Below are 23,293 nucleotides of genomic sequence, written 5' to 3'. Positions count from 1 at the left end.
GATATTGATGTTTTATGTTATGACCAGGCAAAATGTTGCAAATTATTAAAAACATTTTTTTACCACTATAGCGTCATCTCTGGTTCAGAAGTTACCCTTCTGCTCTGGACACTACGGCCAGTCTTTCATTAACTACTTTTACCATAGCAAAGGTATCACAAATTATTTGTTTGAGCTGTGCTCATTAAGCATAAACAAAGCAACTGGGCTGGATAACCTTCCTGCACAATTCAAAGAATAGTGCTCGTGTCACTGCTAAAATGATAACACATTGTAAACCTTTATTAGTAGTGGTCCATTTCCCAAGGATCTCAAAACAGCCCGGGTTGTTCCACTCCACAAGAAGAGTAGTAAAACAAATGTAGGAAACTGCAGGCCTGTGTCAATCCTCAGAACCTCATCCAAAGTTGTTGAGAGATTAGTTTTTAAAATCAACTTGAGGGATACCTTCTTGAGCACAAACTTCTTTATGAACTACAATCTGGCTTTAGAACAGCTCATTCCACTGATACTTGCCATATCCACATTAAGCAGGAAAGTGAGAAGGGGAACTATACAGGTATGGTCTTGCAGGAAGCTGTTGACACTGTGGACCATAATATTCTCCTGATGAAACTGAAATGCACGGGTCTAAATGATGTAGCAGTGAAATGTTTTAGGTCTTATCTGACCAACAGAACACAATTATGTAATGTTGGTGATGTTCTGTCAGAGGCATTTGCAGTACCGCAGGGATCAATTTTAGGGCCTCTCTTATATACGTTAATGATATGCCAGATAAAGCAAGAGTTTACACTTTACTGTATGCTGATGATTCAGCAATACTGGTATCAAGGAAGGATACAGTTTACATAGAGACCCTGAGTTAAGGAATTGCATTTTGTTAGAGATTGGTTGTCTGACAAAAATTGTCACTACATTTGGTAAAAACTGAATCGATTTTGTTTGGAACAAAACAGATTGCTTAGGGCTGACAAGATAACGGTAAACTGTGCAGGCAAGGAGAGCGAATCTAAAACAAGTATCTTATCTTTGTGTCACTAGAGAAATCCCTTTCTGGAGACCTGATTGCTGCTAAAAAAAATAAAAAAATAAAAAAAGGCAAACAAATAAAATTTACATCATAACACTAGATATTTTAACATTAAAGTTAAACTGCTCGTCTTAACCTTGATTCAGTGTCATGTTGATTATGCCTGCTCTGTTTAGTATAGTGGGCTATCAAAAAAGCTGAAAAAGAGAACGCAGGTCTTGCAAAATAATGTTCAGGTATATGCTGAATGTCTCCCCTAGGACCCACATAGGGGTAGGGGAGTTCCTGAAGGTGGGCTTGTTGCCTTTGGAGTCCAGAGTGGACCAAATTAAATCATATGCTTGACATCTTAAACGATCGCGCCCCAGGTTTAATGAAACACATTGATATGGTCTATAACCAACACAGTCACAATACCAGAGCTCGTGTTATGTCTTGTAAAGAGTAAACAGTACTGCGAGGAGCACGTTTTTCCATATAGGCATTTGTCTATGGAATAGAGTTCCCTTGGAGATCAAGCAAATAAAAAGTAAAAATAGCTTTAAAAAGCAGGCAAAGTTTAATTTGGTCAAGGTCGTAATTGTAAGGGAAACCACTCCACTGACCCTTGTGCCCCCTACTGCTGGTCAGGTGTATTTATTTTAAGGATTGGTATGATGTGCAATCATTATCATACTCATCACTATCAAACGCTCCCTGAAACACTTCAGCGAGCAGGCCTTTCTAAATCGACCTGGCCCGGGTATCCTGGAAGGATATCGACTTCATCCCGTCAGTAAAAGATGCCTGGTTGTTCTTTAAAAGTGCTCACCAGGTTAAATAAGCATGCCCCATTCAAGAAATGTAGAACCAGGAACAGATATAGCCCTTGGTTCTCTCCAGACCTGACTGCCCTTAACCAACCCAAAAACATCCTGTGGCGTTCTGCAATAGCATCGAACAGCCCCCGTGAAATGCAACTTTTTAGGGAAGTTAGAAACCAATATACACAGGCAGTTAGAAAAGCCAAGGCTAGCTTTTTCAAGCAGAAATGTATTTCCTGCAACACAAACTCAAAAAAGTTCTGGGACATTGCAAAGTCCATGGAGAATAAGAGCACCTCCTCCCAACTGCACTGAGGATAGGAAACTCTGTCACCACCGATAAATCCACTATAATTGAGAATTTCAATAAGCATTTTTCCACGGCTGGCCATGCTTTCCACCTGGCCCACCCCTACCCCAGTCAACAGCACTGCACCCCCCACAGCAATTCGCCCAAGCCTTCCCCATTTCTCCTTCTCCCAAATCCAGTCCGCTGATGTTCTGAAAGAGCTGCAAAATCAGCCGGGCTAGACAATCTGGACCCTTTCTTTCTAAAATTATCTGCTGAAATTATTGCAACCCCTATTACTAGCCTGTTCAATCTCGTGTCGTCTGAGATTCCCAAAGATTGGAAAGCAGCTGCAGTCATCCCCCTCTTCAAAGGGGGGGGGACACTCTTGACCCAAATTTCTACAGACCTATATCTATCCTACCCTGCCTTTCTAAGGTCTTCAAAAGCCAAGTTAACAAAAAGATCACCGACCATTTCGAATCCCACTGTACCTTCTCCGCTATGCAATCTGGTTTCAGAGCTGTTCATGGGTGCACCTCAGCCACGCTCAAGGTTCTAAACAATAACTTAACCGCCATCGATAAGACAATACTGTGCAGCCGTATTCATTGACCTGGCCAAGGCTTTCGACTCTGTCAATCACAACATCCTAATCGGCAGACTCAACAGCCTTGGTTTCATAAATGATTGCCTCGCCTGGTTCACCAACTACTTCTCAGACAGAGTTCAGTGACAAATCTGAGGGCCTGTTGTCCGGACCTCTGGCAGTCTCTATGGGGGTGCCACAGGGTTCAATTCTTGGGCCGACTCTCTTCTCTGTATATATCAATGATGTCACTCTTGCTGCTGGTGAGTCTCTGATCCACCTCTACGCAGACAACACCATTCTGTATACTTCTGGTCCTTCTTTGGACACTGTGTTAACAACCCTCCAGATGAGCTTCAATGCCATACAACTCTCCTTCCGTGGTCTCCAACTGCTCTTAAATACAAGTAAAACTAAATGCATGCTCTTCAACTGATCGCTGCCTGCACCTGCCTGCCCGTCCAGCATCACTACTCTGGACTAGAGGTCGACCGATTCTGATTTTTCAACGCCGATACCGATTATTGGAGGACCAAAAAAGTCGATACCGGTTAGTCGGCTGATTTTTTTATTTATTTGTAATAATGATAATTACAACAATACTGAATGAACACTTATTTTAACTTAATATAATACATAAATAAAATCAATTTAGCCTCAAGTAGATAATGAAACATGTTCAATTTGGTTTAAATAATGCAAAAACAAAGTGTTGGAGAAGAAAGTAAAAGTGCAATATGTGCTATGTAAGAAAGCTAACGTTTAAGTTCCTTGCTCAGAACATGAGAACATATGAAAGCTGGTGGTTCCTTTTAACATGAGTCTTCAATATTCCCAAGTAAGACGTTTTAGGTTGTAGTTATTATAGGAATTATAGGACTATTTCCCTCTATACCATTTGCATTTCATTAACCTTTGACTATTGGATGTTCTTATAGGCACTTTAGTATTGCCAGTGTAACAGTATAGCTTCCGTCCCTCTCCTCGCTCCTCCCTGGGCTCGAACCAGCAACACAACGACAACAGCCACCATCGAAGCAGCGTTACCCATGCAGAGCAAGTAGAACAGCTACTAGAAGGCTCAGAGCGAGTGACGTTTGAAACGCTATTAGCACGCGCTAACTAGCTAGCCATTTCACTTCGGTTACACTAGCCTCATCCCGGGAGTTAATAGGCTTGAAGTCATAAACAGCGCAGTAAGATACTTGTATGCTCAGTCAGACTATATGCAACGCAGAACACGCTAGATCATATCTAGTAATATCAACCATGTGTAATTAACTAGTGATTATGATTGTTTTTTTAAGATAAGTTTAATGCTAGCTAGCAACTTACCTTGGCTTACTGCATTCGCGTAACAGGCAGTCTCCTTGTGGAGTGCAACAAGAGAGAGGCAGGTCCTTATTGCGTTGGACTAGTTAACTGTAAGGTTGCAAGATTGGATCCCCCGAGCTGACAAGGTGAAAATCGGTCGTTCTGCCCCTGAACAAGGCAGTTAACCCACCGTTCCTAGGCCGTCATTGAAAATGAGAATGTGTTCTTAACTGACTTGCCTAGTTAAATAAAAGTCTTTAAAAATATATATATATATAAAATAAAAAATAGGCAAATCGGCGCCCAAAAATACAGATTTCCGATTGTTATGAAAACTTGAAATCGGCCCTAATTAAATCGGCCATTCTGATTAATCGGTCGACCTCTACGCTGGACCGTTCTGACTTAGAATATGTGGACATCTACATACCTAGGTGTCTGGTTAGACCATCTGACCGATCCTCGACTTTGGCGATGTCATTTACAAAATAGCCTCCAACACCCTACTCAACAAATTGGATGCGGTCTATCACAGTGCCATCCGTTTTGTCACCAAAGCCCCATATACTACCCACCACTGTGACCTGTACGCTCGTTGGCTGGCCCTCGCTTCATACTCATCGCCAAACCCACTGGCTCCAGGTCATCTACAAGACCCTGCTAGGTAAAGTCCCATCTTATCTCTGCTCGCTGGTCACCATAGCTGCACCCACCCGTAGCACACGTTCCAGCAGGTACACTGGGGAGAACAAGTATTTGATATCCTGCAAAATCGGCAGTGTTTCCTACTTACAAAGCATGTAGACGTCTAATTTTTATCATAGGTACACTTCAACTGTGAGAGACGGAATCTAAAACATAAATCCCCAAAATCTCATTGTATGATTTTCAAGTAATTAATTTGCATTTTATTGCATGACATAAGTATTTGATCACCTACCAACCAGTAAGAATTCCGGCTCTCACAGACCTGTTAGTTTTTCTTTAGGAGGCCCACCTGTTCTCCACTCATTACCTGTACTAACTGCATCTGTTTGAACTCGTTACCTGTATAAAAGACACCTGTCCACACACTCAATCAAACAGACTCCAACCTCTCCACAATGGCCAAGAACAGGGGCTGTGTAAGGACATCAGGGATAACATTGTAGACCTGCACAAGGCTGGGATGGGCTACAGGACAATAGGCAAGCAGCTTGGTGAGAAGGCAACAACTGTTGGTGCAATTATTAGAAAATGGATGTTCAAGATAATGGTCAATCACCCTTGGTCTGGGGCTCCATGCAAGATCTCACCTCGTGGGGCATCAATGATCATGAGGAAGGTGAGGGATCAGCCCAGAATTACACGGCAGGACCTGGTCAATGACCTGAAGAGAGCTGGGACCACAGTCTCAAAGAAAACCATTAGTAACACACTACGCCGTCATGGATTAAAATCCTGCAGCGCACGCAAGGTCCCCCTGCTCAAGCCAGCGCATGTCCAGGCCCGTCTGAAGTTTGCCATCTGGATGATCCAGAGGAGGAATGGGAGAAGGTCATGTGGTCTGATGAGACAAAAATAGAGCTTTTTGGTCTAAACTCCACTCGCCGTGTTTGGAGGAAGAAGAAGGATGAGTACAACCCCAAGAACACCATCACAACCGTGAAGCATGGAGGTGGAAACATCATTCTTTGGGGATGCTTTTCTGCAAAGGGGACAGGATGACTGCACCGTATTGAGGGGAGGATGGATGGATGGGGCCATGTATCGCGAGATCTTGGCCAACAACCTCCTTCCCTCAGCCACGATCCTTAGCATTGAAGATGGGTCGTGGCTGGGTCTTCCAGCATGACAACGACCCGAAACACAGCCAGGGCAACTAAAGAGTGGCTCCGTAAGAAGCATCTCAATGTCTTGGTGTGGCCTAGCCAGTCTCCAGACCTGAACCCAATAGAACATCTTTGGAGGGAGCTGAAAGTCCGTATTGCCCAGCGACAGCCCCGAAACCTGAAGGATCTGGAGAAGGTCTGTATGGAGGACTGGGCCAAAATCCCTGCTGCAGTGTTTGCAAACCTGGTCAAGAACTACAGGAAACCTATGATCTCTGTAATTGCAAACCAAGTTTTCTGTACCAAATATTAAGTTCTGCTTTTCTGATGTATCAAATACTTATGTCATCCAAGATGGCGTAGCAGTGTAGACGTGTTTTGTTTGTCCTCTCGTGTACTTTTGTATTTTTCGTATATACTTCACTACTTCTGATCTTCACAGCTAGCTTGCACCCTCCGTGGCATCCAGTACCGAAGCTATTCCTGAGGCCCAGCTCCCGGCCTACTCAGCTGTTCACCCAAACCCCACTCACACACGGCTAGAGCCCAATCCTCCTGGCTACTCCAACCTCGGCCAACAGCTCCCCCCCCCCGCATCTACTCGACCAAGCCTCCCTAGCTTCTCCTTTACCCAAATCCAGATAGCAGATGTTCTGAAAGAGCTGCAAAACTTGGACCCATACAAATCAGCTGGGCTTGACAATCTGGACCCTCTATTTCTGAAACTGTCCGCCGCCATTGTCGCAAGCCCTATTACCAGCCTGTACAACCTCTCCTTCGTATCATCTGAGATCCCCAAGGATTGGAAAGCTGCCGGGGTCATCCCCCTCTTCAAAGGGGGAGACACCCTGGACCCAAACTGTTACAGACCTATATCCATCCTGCCCAGCCTATCTAAGGTCGCTGCCTGCACCCGCACGCCCGACTAGCATCACCATCCTGGATGGTTCCGACCTAGAATATGTGGACATATATAAGTAACTAAGTGTCTGGCTAGACTGCAAACTCTCCTTCCAGATTCATATCAAACATCTCCAATCCAAAATCAAATCTAGTCGGCTTTCTATTTCGCAACAAAGCCTCCTTCACTCACGCCGCCAAACTTACCCTAGTAAAACTGACTATACTACCGATCCTCGACTTCGGCAATGTCATCTACAAAATAGCTTCCAATACTCTACTCAGCAAACTGGATGCAGTTTATCACAGTGCCATCCGTTTTGTTACTAAAGCACCTTATACCACCCACCACTGCGACCTGTATGCTCTAGTCGGCTGGCCCTCGCTACATGTTCGTCGCCATACCCACTGGCTCCAGGTCATCTACAAGTCTATGCTAGGTAAAGCTCCGCCTTATCTCAGTTCACTGGTCACAATGGCAACACCCACCCGTAGCACGTGCTCCAGCAGGCGTATCTCACTGATCACCCCTAAAACCAAAACCTAATTTTGCCGCCTTTCCTTCCAGTTCTCTGCTGCCTGCGACTGGAACGAATTGCAAAAAATCTCTGAAGTTGGAGACTTATCTCCCTCGCCAACTTTAAACATCTGCTATCTGAGCAGCTAATCGATCGCTGCAGCTGTACATAGTCCATCGGTATATAGCCCACCCAATTTACCTACCTCATCCCCATACTGTTTTTATTTTTTATTCACTCCTATGGCCTATTTATTGCCTACCTCCTCATGCCTTTTGCACACAATGTATATAGATTCTTTTTTTTCTATTATGTTGACTTGTTTATTGTTTACTCCATGTGTAACTGTGTTGTCTGTTCACACTGCTATGCTTTATCTTGGCCAGGTCGCAGTTGCAAATGATAACTTTTTCTCAACTAGCCTACCTGGTTAAATAAAGGTGAAATAAAAATATAAAAAATTAAAAAATGTCATGCAATAAAATGCAAATTAATTACTTACAATTACAATGTGATTTTCTGGATTTTTGTTTTAGATTCCGTCTCTCACAGTTGAAGTGTACCTATGATACAAATTACAGACCTCTACATGCTTTGTAAGTAGAAAAACCTGCAAAATCAGCAGTGCTTCAAATACTTGTTCTCCCCACTGTATATTTCACTTGTCACCCCCAAAGCCAATTCCTCCTTTGGCCGCCTCTCCTTCCAGTTCTCTGCTGCCAATGACTGGAACGAACTACAAAAATCTCTGAAACTGGAAACACTTATCTCCCTCACTAGCTTTAGGCACCAGCTGTCAGAGCAGCTCACAGATCACTGCACCTGTACATAGCCCATCTATAAATAGCCCAAACAACTACCGCTTCCCCTACTGTATTTATTTTGCTCCTTTGCACCCCAGTATTTCTACTTTGCACACTCATCTACTGTCAAATCTACCATTCCAGTGTTTTAATTGCTATATTGTATTTACTTTGCCACCATGGCCTATTTATTGCCTATATAGACTTATTTTTCTACTGTATTATTGACTGTAGGTTTGTTTTACTTCATGTGTAACTCTGTTGTTATGTGTCGAACTGCTTTGCTTTATCTTGGCCAGGTCGCAGTTGTAAATGAGAACTTGTGCTCAACTTGCCTACCTGGTTAAATAAAGGTGAAATAAAAAAACAATAAAAAAATGATTGTTTTAATATGGTTGATCTTTAAGGTTAGGGAGAAGTGCAGCGAATAGTGCAATTTTTTAGGATGTCAATATAAATTAATATTTATGGTTATTCGTAATGTTGTCTTGTATTTTAATCATTATGTGTTATTGTTTTTACCATTGAGGACCACTTTGGAAATAAGCGTTTTAATTAATACTTTCAAGCGATATCCTCTGGATCCACATTGTGCATTTTGTTGTACATGTCACGTTGCCCAAAATCAATTCAAATCTGTGACGATGTGCCCACATATTCATTCTATTGACCTCTCTCCAGCCAATGTTTGACGTCCCTCTCCCGGGTGTAGATAGCCTCCCGGGCCTCGCTGCACATGTTGTGGATGTGGCTGCTGAGCTGCCAAGCCTGGCTCAGGTTCACTGCCACGTTCATGGTCAGCTGGTCCAGGCCCCGCCTCTCCTCTGCCGTGCGAATGGATTGAGGGTTTTTCTGGTGGACCGCAGGACAAAGTCAGTCATGTCACCATGGTCACTTGATTTATCAAATGGGATAATGCTCATTCACTTCCCCCCACACTCCCAGCAAGGATGCCCACTGGCCTTATTATTTGTTATTCCCTGTACCCTTCCTTTGGCGTTATCACTGATCTGACATAGCAGGAATAGGTGGAGCTACATAGGAACCACTTGCTAGCAAGTATCATGTTAGATCAGTGATTACCTGAAGGAGAGGAAGGATACACTTTCAACATATTCAAACAAGGAAACTCAAGAAAGTTAATTTCTCTGTACTACTAGTGCACATGTAGCAGAGGAGGTTTGGATCCACTCATGCGTTGACTAAACTTGCCTGAGACCTGAATATTTCTGTTAGCGCCCTGAGCTAATGCCTTTAACTCAGCAACTAACAGCCTTGAAGCACCTGAGACCCGGGTTTGAACCCCGGTGGGTGACACATACCTGTCTGAGTCGGGCCATGGACTCGCTGGGGATGAACTCATTGTGGTTGAGGTGCGAGATGAAGCACAGGGCCTGGTACTGGCTCTGGCCCCTCTCCAGCTCCCCAAGGATGAGCGCCCGGAAGATCTTCACATGCTGAAGGGGAGGGAAGGAGGGAGACCGATCGTGAGGCAGGGTAAGTGGAACTGCATAGGATCTGGGTCGTGTTCATTATGCACCATACGGAAGAAAACAAACAAACAAACAATTGAAACAGCGAGGGACTTCCTGGACTTGTCCAATAAGAAAGATTTTAATTTACCATTTTTAAAACGTTTTGCTAGGGTGTGCCATACTGTTTTGGACCAGTATAGTAGGCTTGAAACAAGGTTGGAATGCAAGTTAAGCAACTGAACCCTTCATTCTGCATCTGCACTGTTACACACTAAACCACATTAGAATGAGAGATTTGGAAATAAATTCACATTCAGTCTCCTTTCACTAACACTGCTTATTTACACAGTCAAATCGGTGCCCAAAGAGTTCTTCTTAAACTATAACACCCATAACTTCAAAAGATGAATCATCTCATTATACTCTTCATGTGAACAAAGTAGAAAAATGAAGATGTTGGAAGGAAGGTTTACCACGACTTTGTTGCTGTTGGCAACCAAACGAGAGATCTGGCTGCAGCCCCAAGGCCATAAAGAGAAGTTCCAGCTGAGGACAGCAAAGCCACAGACCTGTCTCCCCCATTCATCAGCTCTCCCTTCCCTGACGTGTCTCTCACACACACACGCACACACTCCGAGGAGAACCAGACAGCCCGCGGAGGGACTGCTCCTGGCACACTCAGGGTAATTACAGGAAAGCAGCACTGCTCCTCTCCTCTGAAACCAACATCATAGGGGGGGGGGGGGGGACCCAGGCAGAGAGCAGGGGGGGGGGGTATTACAAGGGGAGGACATGGTAGTGCAGACAAGGCTTCTCCAACCCCAGCATTGTGTTATGGCTGGTGTTAAGACTGGGTGACATCTATGTGTTACATTTAACATCCTGCTCTAAAGTATGTTGGAGACCTACTGTGTGTGAACTTTATAAAGGAAAAAACGGAAGTGGTTTTTTTGCACTTTATTTTAACATTAGGTTACAGGATAAGTGAGAAAATGTGCAACCAATGATGGGCGGTGTCAGAAAATGGCTAAAAGGCAGTACCCCTGCTCATATGATGACAGGATGCAAATAAGCCATGTCAAGAGCAACGCACCATGAGAGAGTGTATCAAAACCTAAGCTAGATAGATCCTACTTAAAAAAATCTGGAAAGTGGGTTGGTAATGTTTTTTTTAAATCAGTGCATTATGCAAATACCTTGTCAGCAAAGGCACATTTCTTTAGCAGCAGATGGTGACTGAGCACAAGCTACTGGCCACCTCAAATCAATTTGCATAGATAGTCGGCTCCAATTCTCTCCCTACCATTTACCTCTGGCCCTAACCCTTTGACGTTATCTGTAAGGTGGAAAAAATATGATGGAAGCTCCATCTGATTTAGTTGTCCAGATTCGCAAACAGCTAAGGGGCTAGGGCCAAAGAGCTAATCGAGCTGTGTCCTAAATGGTACCCCGACCAGGGCCCACAGGGCACTATGTAGGGAATAGGGTGCCCTTTGGGACGCAAACAGGAATGCTAATGGGTGAGGAGTGTGTGTAACCCTTCCTGTTGGCACACTCTACTTCCCTTGCACTTCAGAGACTGCAACTGGTGGTATCCACAGCTGCCCAAACCTAAAAGATTGACAATTAAAATGACAAAGATAACTCAACTCGTTGACACATCTGTGTGATAGGACTGTAACAACTGTACGGCTTGTCATTTTTATTCAAGCATTTGTTTAATGTCCCTAAACTGAAGTTTGTTTTGTACACTAGTCAGGAGAATCTGTAAAAAATTAAATAAAATATTTTAAATAAAATCAGAAGCTTTGTTCTATCAGAACCAGTAACTGGGTTTCTGTGAACAAGTTTTAAAAATGCAATCTGATTGGTACATCCATTTGAATTAATGATTTATACCCATTGATTATTGAAATAAGACTTATTCCTCATGAAACCCCATCAGAGCCCAAAATATAAGATTGATTGACTCCAATATTTGTAAAAAATAAAATAAAATAAATTAAAGTTATAAAATGACATCATGTATGGTCTGTCCTTGCCGCCATAGCCGTTTATGAATTTGAGTGGTTACATTTACATCCTTCAGCTTTTTACCAAAACTACATATTTGTGCTTTAAATTAAAATGTGCCAAGTGCTATGAGAAAACATGATAAAATAAGCCCATCTGCTAAAAGCAGAAATATGACCACATAATGATATAGAATTATGCGTTTTACCCAACATTCAGCAACATCCCTGACAAGATGAGTGTATTGCATTGATCTAAAATGAACAGACATGTCTTCTCATTTGACATTCAGAAAATTAGCCTTTCATTTCCTAGGAGTCCAAGCCCATTTGTTATCTAATGTTTTAAAATGTCAGTGCACTGATTGGCACACTTAGTTGGTGTAGAGGAGCAGAGCAGTTTCCCTGATGAGACTGAAGATGACATAGCAAATTAACAGAAGTCAGACACTGGATTTCACAAGTGTTTTGTGGCTCTGGATAGTTCAATCAGTAATTTGGACATGCGGTTCCACACGATTGAAGCTATATGCGAGGAGTTTACACCAATTCAGTCATTTTCATAAATGTAAGTAACAGAAAATTTGGTTATCTTGCCATAAATTGAGAAACAAGTACACCAAAGACCTCACATGTGGATTTGAAAATGAAGTGCGACATTAAAGACGATATGGTGCCACTTTTTTCAGATGGTCTTCGTCCTGTAGAGCTCCTAAATGCCATCCACAAGCTGCAGCCACAGAGCATTTTTGGAGAGGTGTGCGCTGCACTGAGACTCTTCTGTACAATGCCTGTAACAGTTGCTGGAGGCGAACGTTCCTTCAGTAAGCTGATTATTTTTTAATTTTTTTTAAATAACTGTAGATCTTTTAATGTGCCAAGACAGGTTGAACCGCCTTGCCATCCTTTCAATTGAAAACCAGTTAGCCAGAAAGTTAAAACTTTACATACATAGAAAATTACATAGAAAATTGGCCATATCCGATAGAACGTATCTCTTAGTGTTGATTCTACAAGGTGCCTGGCTTTCCTTGTTGAGCTGCAGTCCAAAAAGGGAATATAGATGGGCTAAAACAAGCAGAAACCAGATCCATTGTCATAAAAATCTAATTAAAAAAAGGTCTAGTGTTGTGGAGCATTTGATTGCGAAAAGTTCAAAAGGTATTTGGCGTTACTGTGCCTGCCCTTTCCCCTCCTGCCTGTCTCCGACTGTGGGAACGACAGAGACTTTTTTATTATTAGCAGTGTTCAAAGCCCAACATCTGCCTGGCGACCCAGAGCAGAATAAAGACATCCGCTAGTGGACGAGGCCAGGAGGCAGTCCTCAGGGAGAGCAGCCCGGAGTGGAGGACAATGAGTATGGGAGAAAGGCTCTGTTCGTGCTGTGTAGCCAACAACCACAGGAGTGAGTTGGCTACAACAACAAAAAAAATAAAAATGGGAACAGGCTCTGAAAACAGCAGGCTAAAAATCGCCAAAACAGCAAACTTGGCCTAGAATAACAATGTAGCCCAAATTATTTTGCCACACCAAAACAAGGCTACTGTCAGAAAGCAGCTTGTCTTAAGAGAAAGAAAGTAGACACCATTCTTCCTCCACACCTCCCTCTTTAGTGTGCATGCTGACTGTCTGCTAAACTTAAAAGATATTCTGAAGAAATGCCCTGCAGGTCCTGTGTATTGAGCAACTACCCATTTCTTATCTGTGGAGCAGATCTTCCACACAGGGATCAATACATGGTGGGAGTTGGAGTCCATATCCTTCCCATATGCAGTGCAGTAGTGGGGCCTTTAACAACTGCAGTGGATGGATTCACTGGATGGCCCCTGTGGTCCAAGAGCTCTAACCTTGTGTGGCATACACTCCTAAAACCACAACATTTCCTGGAAAAGGTGACACTGCTTGCCCGTTAAAAAAAGGCTGACAAGTTTGTGCAAGTGACAAAGTGGGATGGCCTCAGTCAAGCATAAGATCTGGTAAATGAGTCGACTTCGGACGCAATGCACACCGAACCCCACTTCAACGTTCACGAGGAAATGCTGAGAGAAATTTCACATAATTCCCACACGAGCAACCGAATAACGTGTAAGCCACCCAGATAATAATGAAAAGTTGGAAACAAAAAAAGGTGCTAGGGTAATTGAACTGCAACGGGGTCCAAGTTATTGTTCAAGTTTCCAACTACTTGTCCAAGGTTACTGGGAGATATGCGATGGCTATGAAAGGATATAAAAGGGATGGGCAGCCGCCATACGGATCAGAGATGTATCGCAATGGGAGTCTGCTCATAAAAGGCTAACCGCCGTGCTCGCTGCTCTTTACAAACAAGTGGGTGTGTGATAGAAATAAATCAATTCATCCCAAGAGTTGCTTACTGTTTGGGCGTATTCATAATTACCTTTTCTTTGAAGAGAGAATATCTAGACATAAGACAGCCGGAGGGCTGAGTGAGTTGTGAAACACGATACATTTATGAACACCGATAAAAGACTTAAGAGAGAGCTAATGTTCCCGTTCACACGACCGTGGCATTGTTGGTACAGGGGCAGTAAATTTAAAGTGATAGTGTGTCAGGTATATTCCCAACATCTGTTGCTCATCTCAACCAGTGTGTATGTGTGAGACAAATAAGCTACAATTATAGTATCGGTCACACATACAATGCATTTTGAATGTATTCAGACCCTCGTTTTATCCACATTTTATTACGTTACAGCCTTATTCTAAAATGTATTAAATAGTTGCAAAGAAAAAGACATTTCTCAGACTGGCCAATAAAAAGAAAATATTAAAATGGGCAAAAGAACACAGACACTGGACAGAGGAACTCTGCCTAGAAGGCCAGCATCCCGGAGTCGCCTCTTTACTGTTGACGTTGAGACTGGTGTTTTGCAGGTACTATTTAATGAAGCTGCCAGTTGAGGTCTTGTGAGGCGTCTGTTTCTCAAACTAGACATCCTAATGTACTTGTCATCTTGCTCAGTTGTGCACCGGGACCTCCCACTCCTCTTTTTATTCTGGTTAGAGCCAGTTTGTGCTGTTCTGTGAAGGGAGTAGTACACAGCGTTGTATGAGATCTTCAGTTTCTTGGCAATTTCTCACATGGAATAACCTTCATTTCTCAGAACAAGAATAGACCGATGAGTTTCAGAAGAAAGGTATTTGTTTCTGGTGGCCATTTTGAGCCTGTAATCAAACCCACAAATGCTGATGCTCCAGATACTCAATTCGTCTAAAGGCCAGTTTTATTGCTTCTTTTAAAATCAGCACAACCGTTTTCAGCTGTACTAACAATTGCAAAAGGGTTTTCTAATGATCAATTAGCCTTTTAAAATGATAAACTTGGAATAGTTTACAACGTGCCATTGGAACACATGAGTGATGGTCCTTTTTGGGTATTCTCTCACACACACACTTATCTCAGGTCGTAAATTCCTGGAGGAGACCCTCTCCCCCGGGCCATGCAGAAAGAGACAGAGAGAACAAACGATTTCACATGGCGAACTCCTAAACTCCTAAATGTAAGGGTATGACGAGTGTGTTTCATTTGGTGACCTCAGAGAGGGCAGGAAACACACATGACTATCTCTGAATATGTACATTTCTCAATTAGGGTGTTTGCATCTAATTCTTGTATAAAATGAATGTGTAAAAAATTTAACTATTTGTGAAATGATGTAACATGATGCGAAACATTTAATGTGAAATAATTGTATTCCTTAAAGTTAACCAAGTCATCGGGCCCACCCCCGTGAGCACAGACATGATCTAGTGTCTTGGAACAGCCCTTTTCTACTGTTACGAATAAAAAACCCTCCTGAAGAAATCCTCTTCAGACCACGCGTACCTCGATGGACACCGAGGGGGCACAAGTTGAGTTCAGACCACAAAAACCTCAGTTTAAGCGAAGGTTGTTGAATTCCTAACCATACCACGTGGAGCATTGGCTACACGGCTGGAAATGGTTAAACACAGACTATCGATCACGACAGAATAAGAGCAAATCTTAGATATTAATTACTAGTCTGCAGCTAGAAATTATATCAACCTGGGATGCGAAGACCGACAAACGCCGAAACATCTATTCTATAAGAACATTTCTGAATGGTACTCTGAAGTATCCATTCTAACCACGAAAGACTTCAGGGAAGCAGAGAGGATGAAGTTTCCAACAGAAGGGACTGACGATTCCAACAGAGACCACGATGACACACTGGTGCGTAAATATATTGATTGATTGCAATTATTCCCGAATGAGTGATCGTTCAAGTGCAAAGGATTAGCATTTCAATTAATATAATTATCAACTGTATAGTGAGTGTCTTTCCCACCCTTCTCAGTCCACACCCTTTGTCCGCCAAGCAGTCATATCGGCTTAGTCCACTAGGGAACCTCCCCTATCATTTCATTGTAACCATATCTACTGTGTTTGTTTATGCATTTTTGTTATTATTTAGTTAGTAAATAAATGATTAAGACAATTTATGTATAGATAACTCATAGTAAAGCCTGGGGCTTGTGCAGATAACCAACCATTTACAATGTTTGGAATGAGACTAACATGAGGTAAAGAATAATTCATTAATTAGAAGACTAATTGATCAGATGTTAAATATCTGAAATTATTAGGAAAATTATAACTTTATAATCTCAAGATTTTCCTTAGTGCCCCAACTTTCTAGTTAATTACATTTAAATTATTAGTTTAATAATGTAATAAGAGAATTGATTTGGTAAAATAAGTCTTCAAATTGAATGATGCCATAGACACAACAGATGGTTGCTGATAATGGGCCTCTGCACGCCTATGTAGATATTCCTTTAAATCAGCCGTTTCCAGCTGCAATAGTAATTTAACATATTAACAATGTCTACACTGTATTTCTGGTCAATTTGATGTTATTTAATAATGGACAAAAGTGCTTTTCTTTCAAAAACAAGGACATCTAAGTGACCCCATACTTTTGAATGGTAGTGTACATGATGTAATGACGCCACGTAAAATGTTGCACTACACGTGCAACACAGCATTCCTAACCTAGCCCACAATGTCCGCAGTGTGGATCGAGCAGTCAACAAGTCGAGCAGGCATTCAAAAGAGTAAGAAAATTTCAGCGAGAACTCAAAAAAGGCAAAATCCATTAACACCAAGATAATGGAAATCATTGCACTTGACAATCAACCGTTCTCGGTTGTGGGTAATGTTGGCTTTCACTGATTGGTCGAGCGCCGGTACATACTACCAAGTGCTCTATTTTTCAAATGTTGCCCTACCGGAGTCACACAGTAATAGCATCACTGCTATTAGCTTCACGACTGACATTTGGACCAGTAAAATATCAGCCCATGAGCATGCCAAGTCCGATAGCACAGTGGGTCGTTGAGGATTTCATACTGAGGAAAGTCGTTTTGCATGCTCATGAATATGCTGGTTATCATACCGCTGATGCCATTTCAATGGCACTTGAGAACATGTTTGAACCTTGCACACGCTAGCTAGCTCCACTCGAACAACTGACTTGAGAAATAAGCTCATCAACTGCGCCTGCAGAATACGTGATACTCTCGGTCATGGCATTGAAGCGCCTGCTCAACAAAACTGCCAACACAGGCTGTGCACAAGCGATTCGGTGGCATTCTCTCTTTACTGTGTCGCCACCATGCTCGATGCTATGTACAAGGACCGCTACCTCGAGGCAGACAAGAAACAGGGTTTACGTGAAATGTTACACAGCTGAACAATATGGAAACGGACACAGTGACAGTGTGCACCGAGGAAGAGAAGCCACGGACAGAGAGAGCTGAAACTTCACTGCTTGACATGTATGATGAAATCCTGGTTGAGAATGAAACGACTGAACAAATGAACGACGAAACAGCACAGCAAGTAAGTGAAAGAAATAGGTTTTGATTATGTTTTACTGGTAATGGGGACATACGTAACTCTAACAAAATAACTTTTTGGTCAGTGTGTGCGTAACCTTTAACTAGACAAGTCAGTTAAAACCTCTTACTTCTACCCCCTCCCTTTTTCGAAAATTTTGTTAAAAATTGCGCAACTTTTCAGCGTCCTGCTACTCATGCCAGGAATATAGTATATGCATATGATTAGTATGTGTGGATAGAAAACACTCTGAAGTTTATAAAACTGGTTAAATCACGGCTGTGACTATAACAGATCGTGTGTTTCATTGAAAAACGCAAGAAAAACTGCTCTCTGAAAGCTAAAAATAATTTCCATAAGTCACTTCCACGAGTTGTTAAAAGAGAACAGAATTTAATATCGACCTGCCTGCAATTCATACAAATTCCACACGATGTCGCCATTGTCCTCATTTTCAATTGAATTAATTGTTGGAAAATCCATCTATCTGGCATCCATTTTCCCAGTCTTCACCCGGATGTAGTTGATGAAGACATTAGCAGCCATTCATTTGCAAGCGAAGACCTATTGAAAATACATCGCCCTGTAATCATTTTGATAGATTATAAACGTTTACTAATACCTAAAGTTGGATTACAAAAGGATTTCGAAGTGTTTTGTGAAAGTTTATCGTCGACTTTTTTAATTTTAAAAAATTACGCAGCGTTTAAAAACAATGTTTTTTTCTGAATGACACAGCTTCCATACAAAGCTATTTTGGGTATATATGGACCGATTTAAACGAAAAAAAGACCCAATAGTGATGTTTATGGGGCATATAGGAGTGCCAAGAAAGAAGCTCGTCAAAGGTAATGAATGTTTTATATTTTATTTCTGCGTTTTGGGTAGCGCCGGCTACCGCAAAATCTGTTGTTTACGTGTCGTGCTGGCATTTTGGGGGGTGCATGCTATCAGATAATAGCTTCTCATGCTTTCGCCGAAAAGCATTTTAAAAATCTGACTTGCTGGCTAGGTTCACAACGAGTGTAGCTTTAATTCAATACCCTGCTTGTGAATTTTGATCAAAGATTGAGTTGTAACGAGTACATTTAGCATTTAGCGTAGCGCATTTGCATTTCCAGGGGCATACTTGAGACGTCTGCGTCTCAAGTATGGTCAAGAAGTTAAGAACAAATTCTTATTTACAATGACGGCCTAGGCCTACCCCGGCCAAACCCGGACGACGCTGGGCCGATTGTGCGCCACCCTATGGGACTCCCAATCACAGCTGGATGTGATAGAGGATACAATATGTTGTATCCTCTATCTAAAGATCTAATTTAACTGTACTGTAAATAATATTATGTTCCCTTGTGTAAATAGTATGTTTGTTGTCTCCTGGTGTTTTCCCTATATACACTGAGGATACAAAAAAATTAAGAATACCTGCTCTTTCCATGATGGGTTCACCTGGTCAGTCTAGGTGAAAGATATGATCCACTACAATCAGTGTAGGTGAAGTGGAGGAGACAGGTTAAAGAAGGATTTATAAGTCTCGAGACATGGATTGCGTATGTGTGCCATTCAGAGTGCGAATGGGCAAGGTATTTAAGTGCCTTTGAAAGGGGTATGATAGTAGGTGCCAGGTGCACCGGTTTGTGTCAAGAACTGCAACCCTGCTGGGTATTTCCCCATGTCAAGAATGGTCCACCACCAAAAGGACATCCAGCCAACTTGACAACTGTGGGAAGCATTGGAGTCAACATGGGCCAGCATGCCTGTGGAACGTTTTCAACACCTTGTAGAGTCCATGCCCCGACAAATTAAAGCTGTTTTGAGGGGAAAGGGTATACTCAGCGTTTAGGGAATAAGGTGCCCTTTGGGACACAGCCAAGCTAGTTGTGGTTCACATTCAAACTGTTGGGAAAGACCACAAACATTCTCTCACTGATGAGTGTGTGCGGGCCTGGCCTGCATCATCGTGACCATTCCAATATATTTTTCCCCCTCAAAAATGTTAAGACATTCCCAGTTGATTGTCTTCGAAAAGGAAGGACTGAAACTCTATTTTATTCCACCAGTGTCGTGGGCTGGAGAGTGAGTTTGTGCCCTGAAGTGAAACTCTGGGGAGGTTTCGCTTTTCAGTCAAGGTAACAGTACACTTGTTTTCATATTAGGTCGTCTTAGACTAGAGACTAAAAAATACAAGAATTAGGATAGGATGCCCTACTTCAGGGATCATCAACTTTTTTTGAGAGGATGGTCAGGGGGCCGGAACATAATTACAAATAATTTGTCAACTGCAAATTGACCGCAAGAAGCCCAAACTGATATAATATTGAACTAAATCAATATTTCAAACCTTGCTTACATTTGTACACGATCATATACTGTTTCTCTCTCTATTATGCGTGGGAATACTTTGGAACAGATTTCCAAAATTAAAATAACTTTTAATGCTGATTTTCTGGTGTTTTTACAGTCCAACAACACACACACACACACACACACGTAATCATTATATATAAAAATAAAACACCAGCTGGCCAAATTCGGTTGGGGTACCCTGCCCTACTTGTTTTAATGTAATCATTACCTTATCAGGTTGGCAAAAGCAATGTTATGATGGCTCTAGTTCTGTTATCATAACTGCTACTTCTGGGTAATTCTGAATGTGCCACAACATTGGAGTTCAACTTAAAACAGTGGTCTTTTGATTTTAGTATAGAGACTTTGGCAATTACATCTCCCTTTTTAGTCAAATTAAACTTTGGGGAATCAGGGGCTACATTTTGGGGTCGAGTGCTTGCTTGAACATGGTAAATTAATATACACATTCCAGCTGTTTTCATGCAAATGGGGAATAAGAAGAATCCATTCCTACAGATTGAGGTGTGGTTTGTTAGGTAGCCATATCATTTCGCCACGCGTCCATGTTCGTGTAAAATTTTCAGTTCATCCCCCCTCTTCTTATCACGGAATGACTCATTCCGATTCTCATAGTTGTACTGATCCCATAGATTACAGGACTCCTGTTCCCACAACCCATGCCAACTCATGGGGATTTTGGCATGAGGCTATGACTGATAAAAACAGCATCTACACACCTAGCTGGCTGGTCCCGTGAACAAACTTATTACAGGAACAAATCCATTCATATAGATCTACTCTGTCCATTTACTGCTACCCATTGTTTGATATGCCCTGTTTAAGAGCTTTCCTGTCCAGATGCGGATCCGAGCAGTAAATTCTTCCCATAAATACTTGAGATAGAGAGTTGAATGAGAACCACATGTAAACAGAATGGAGAGGCAGGCCTCCAAGTGGAACTGATCAAACAGAGAGGAAACCAAGAGGAAAGAGCCCTGTGCCTGTAGCTAATTTGGCTAAACAGGCTTCACCACCATGGTGTGATGTGCTCAGATGTGTCATCACCGATTTGGCAACATGCCGGCCTCTTTTAATCACAACATTTCTCATTTGATTTGCGAACCAAACCACAGATCAAAAAAGGTCAGACATGCCCACTTAATCCTAGAAAATCTCCCCCTTCACTTCTTGCCAGGCTGTCAGTTTCTGTGGGACTGCAACAATCACAGACGCATGCCTTTGGTCTGTGTCTGAGAGTAGTGCACAGTGACCAGAGGCACCCGGGGAACAGGCTGCATGTTTGCTGGTTCACATGTCACACTGAAGCAGTGAGTAGATCAGTGTTTCTCAACCTCTTGCCCATGAACCAGCACCAGTCCTGGAGATATTGCTGACGGGTCCCTTGTGGTTAGCGGACAGTGGTTTAGTCTTAGTTGCTTATTTTGCGCTAGTTTTAATGTAGCCATTTGTTTCATGTAACTGGTCCTGCAAGAAAGAAGGACCATATCTTTCCGGTCCCTGGCACAAAGTTTGTGAATCCCTGGAGTAGGTGGATGCCCTTGCTCTCCGACTAGGCCCTTCCGTGTTGATAGGACTGAGCAGGCTCAGAGTAAAAGATGAGTTGTCTTGCAAAAGAGTAAGAATAGCATTCCTAAACCGATCCTTATAAGTGAGAGTCTAATTCAATATTCAGTTTGTTGTGCCACCTCACATTATCCACTCATGCATGTTGAGGAATTTACCAGCATGAGGAGAGGAGGGCCCATGGCCAGGGAGTCAACTCATCAGCACTGAAATGACACAGGCTAGACTAACACGATTAGGCTATGGTGTACTGTTTTCTAAATTAGTTACATGGAGGTATAATAGTCTGCATTACCGCTGATCAGGCTGGCAACATAGGTGGCCATTGGGCAATAACCCAACACAAAACAATGAGGGTGTGGGGCAAAACACATTTGGTACCACTCACCTGTTTGAAGTCAGCGACAAACGTTATAAGAGTTCCATCTTGCTGTTTGAACTCAAGTGTGATGGAGTCTTTTTCACTGTCTGCTTCTAGAACTTCCTCTGTGATTTGTCCATCAGCTAAACGAACACGAACTTTCAGCTCTGAACAAAGTCCGAACGTTGTTAAGAATATTAGTGCCCAGAGAAATGTATTTATTCGAGCTGAAACCGGTGGAAAACAACTCCCAAACATTCCAGAAGACGCAGAACTGAACTTGACAGAGGAGAAATACTAAAGTCCAGGAGAAATCCAACCGTCTCTATTCAATATTAACAGATCATTATTTAGTAGCATTTCAGTTTCAACAGGTAGCCAGCCCTTTGCGATCTATTCTTTGTAAAAAAAAAATATATATATATATATGAAATCCAACCAGTTGTTCGTCTTCCATGCTTTACGCTATAATTCATGCCGTGATTGATTTGATTGTGTACAAACATTAACGCGACTCGGGTGAATTGTCAAACGCATACAGTAACGTTAGGTAGGTAAACCCACCTCGATCAATAATTAAATCTCTGCTTTTCATTTCACAGCTAACGTTACTTTGTAACAACTAAAAAAAACTTTGACCCGCACGACTTCAATGCATATCAGAATCATGCGAGATGTAGTATCCCACTCTCTCTCTCTCTTGATCGTACACACAGCACGTTGCTTCGTATTCTGCTTTCTGTTTTTATCCTCATATAATTTTTTCTTTTTTTTCTCCCATTCAGTCCCGTCACTTCCTTCGGTATCCAAACTACAGCAGAGTAGGCTACTTGCATGGCCTCGAAACTTTCAGCGACGGCGCTGTGAATTCAACGAGCGTTACAAACTCTTAAAGGCACAGCACCCTCGAAATGTAGCACAAGGGGATGTGATGATTTGGTTGTGATCCAACAAGAAAATCCAAGCTTGCACAATAATTATAGCATATGGTATGGTATAGGCCACAAGAGAAGGTCATTTTTATAATACCGTTTTTTGTTATTATGAAGCATCGTTGCCACTAGTGCACAAGAAGATAAACCTACTGCAGTTGCTATAATAGTTTGTGTGAAATGTTTTGTGTAAATATGATTATGGATTTTAATTCATTTTTTATTTCATTCATTTAACTAGGCAAGTCAGCTAAGAATTGTTAAATTTTTTAAATGATGGCCTACCAGGGAACAGTGGGTTAACTGCCTTGTTCAGGAGCAGAACTGCAGATTTTTACCTAGTCAGCTCAGGGATTCAATCCAGAACCTTTCGGTTACTGGCCCAACGCTGTAAACACTAGGCTACCTGCAGCCCCAAAGTCATCCACTATCTAACCCAATGTCATCCATTGTTTATGAGACCATTAAATTATAGCTTGTGAACTTCAGATAATTACTAGTTGTGTCAAGCCACATGGGGTATTCACTGATTTCCTTGTTGGAAAAAGTCACTCCTCTTTCCTACTCACTCGTGTTATTATACTTTTATGATGTCCTTAAGGGGGAACTTTGACAATACAGAGGTGTGTAAAGGAA

General features: G+C 42.2%; 1 protein-coding gene across 1 annotated transcript in view; it reads right to left on the bottom strand.

The window, feature by feature from the left end:
• LOC139385882 (OAF homolog a (Drosophila)) overlaps window positions 1-22,607 on the bottom strand; it is a 28,853-nt gene extending 6,246 nt beyond the window's left edge. The window contains exons 1-3 of the mRNA XM_071131167.1: window positions 21,753-22,607; window positions 9,383-9,517; window positions 8,732-8,912 (exon numbers count right to left, since the gene is read on the bottom strand). Of these exons, the coding sequence (XP_070987268.1) occupies window positions 8,732-8,912; window positions 9,383-9,517; window positions 21,753-21,983 (547 nt within the window). The 5' untranslated portion in view covers window positions 21,984-22,607. The remainder of the gene's footprint in view (window positions 1-8,731; window positions 8,913-9,382; window positions 9,518-21,752) is intronic.
• Between the last annotated feature and the right edge of the window lie 686 nt (window positions 22,608-23,293).

The sequence above is a fragment of the Oncorhynchus clarkii genome, chromosome 27 (genome assembly GCF_045791955.1).
Source record: "Oncorhynchus clarkii lewisi isolate Uvic-CL-2024 chromosome 27, UVic_Ocla_1.0, whole genome shotgun sequence".
Classification (NCBI taxonomy): Eukaryota; Metazoa; Chordata; class Actinopteri; order Salmoniformes; family Salmonidae; genus Oncorhynchus; species Oncorhynchus clarkii.
This window is presented reverse-complemented; position numbering and strand designations above follow the sequence as displayed.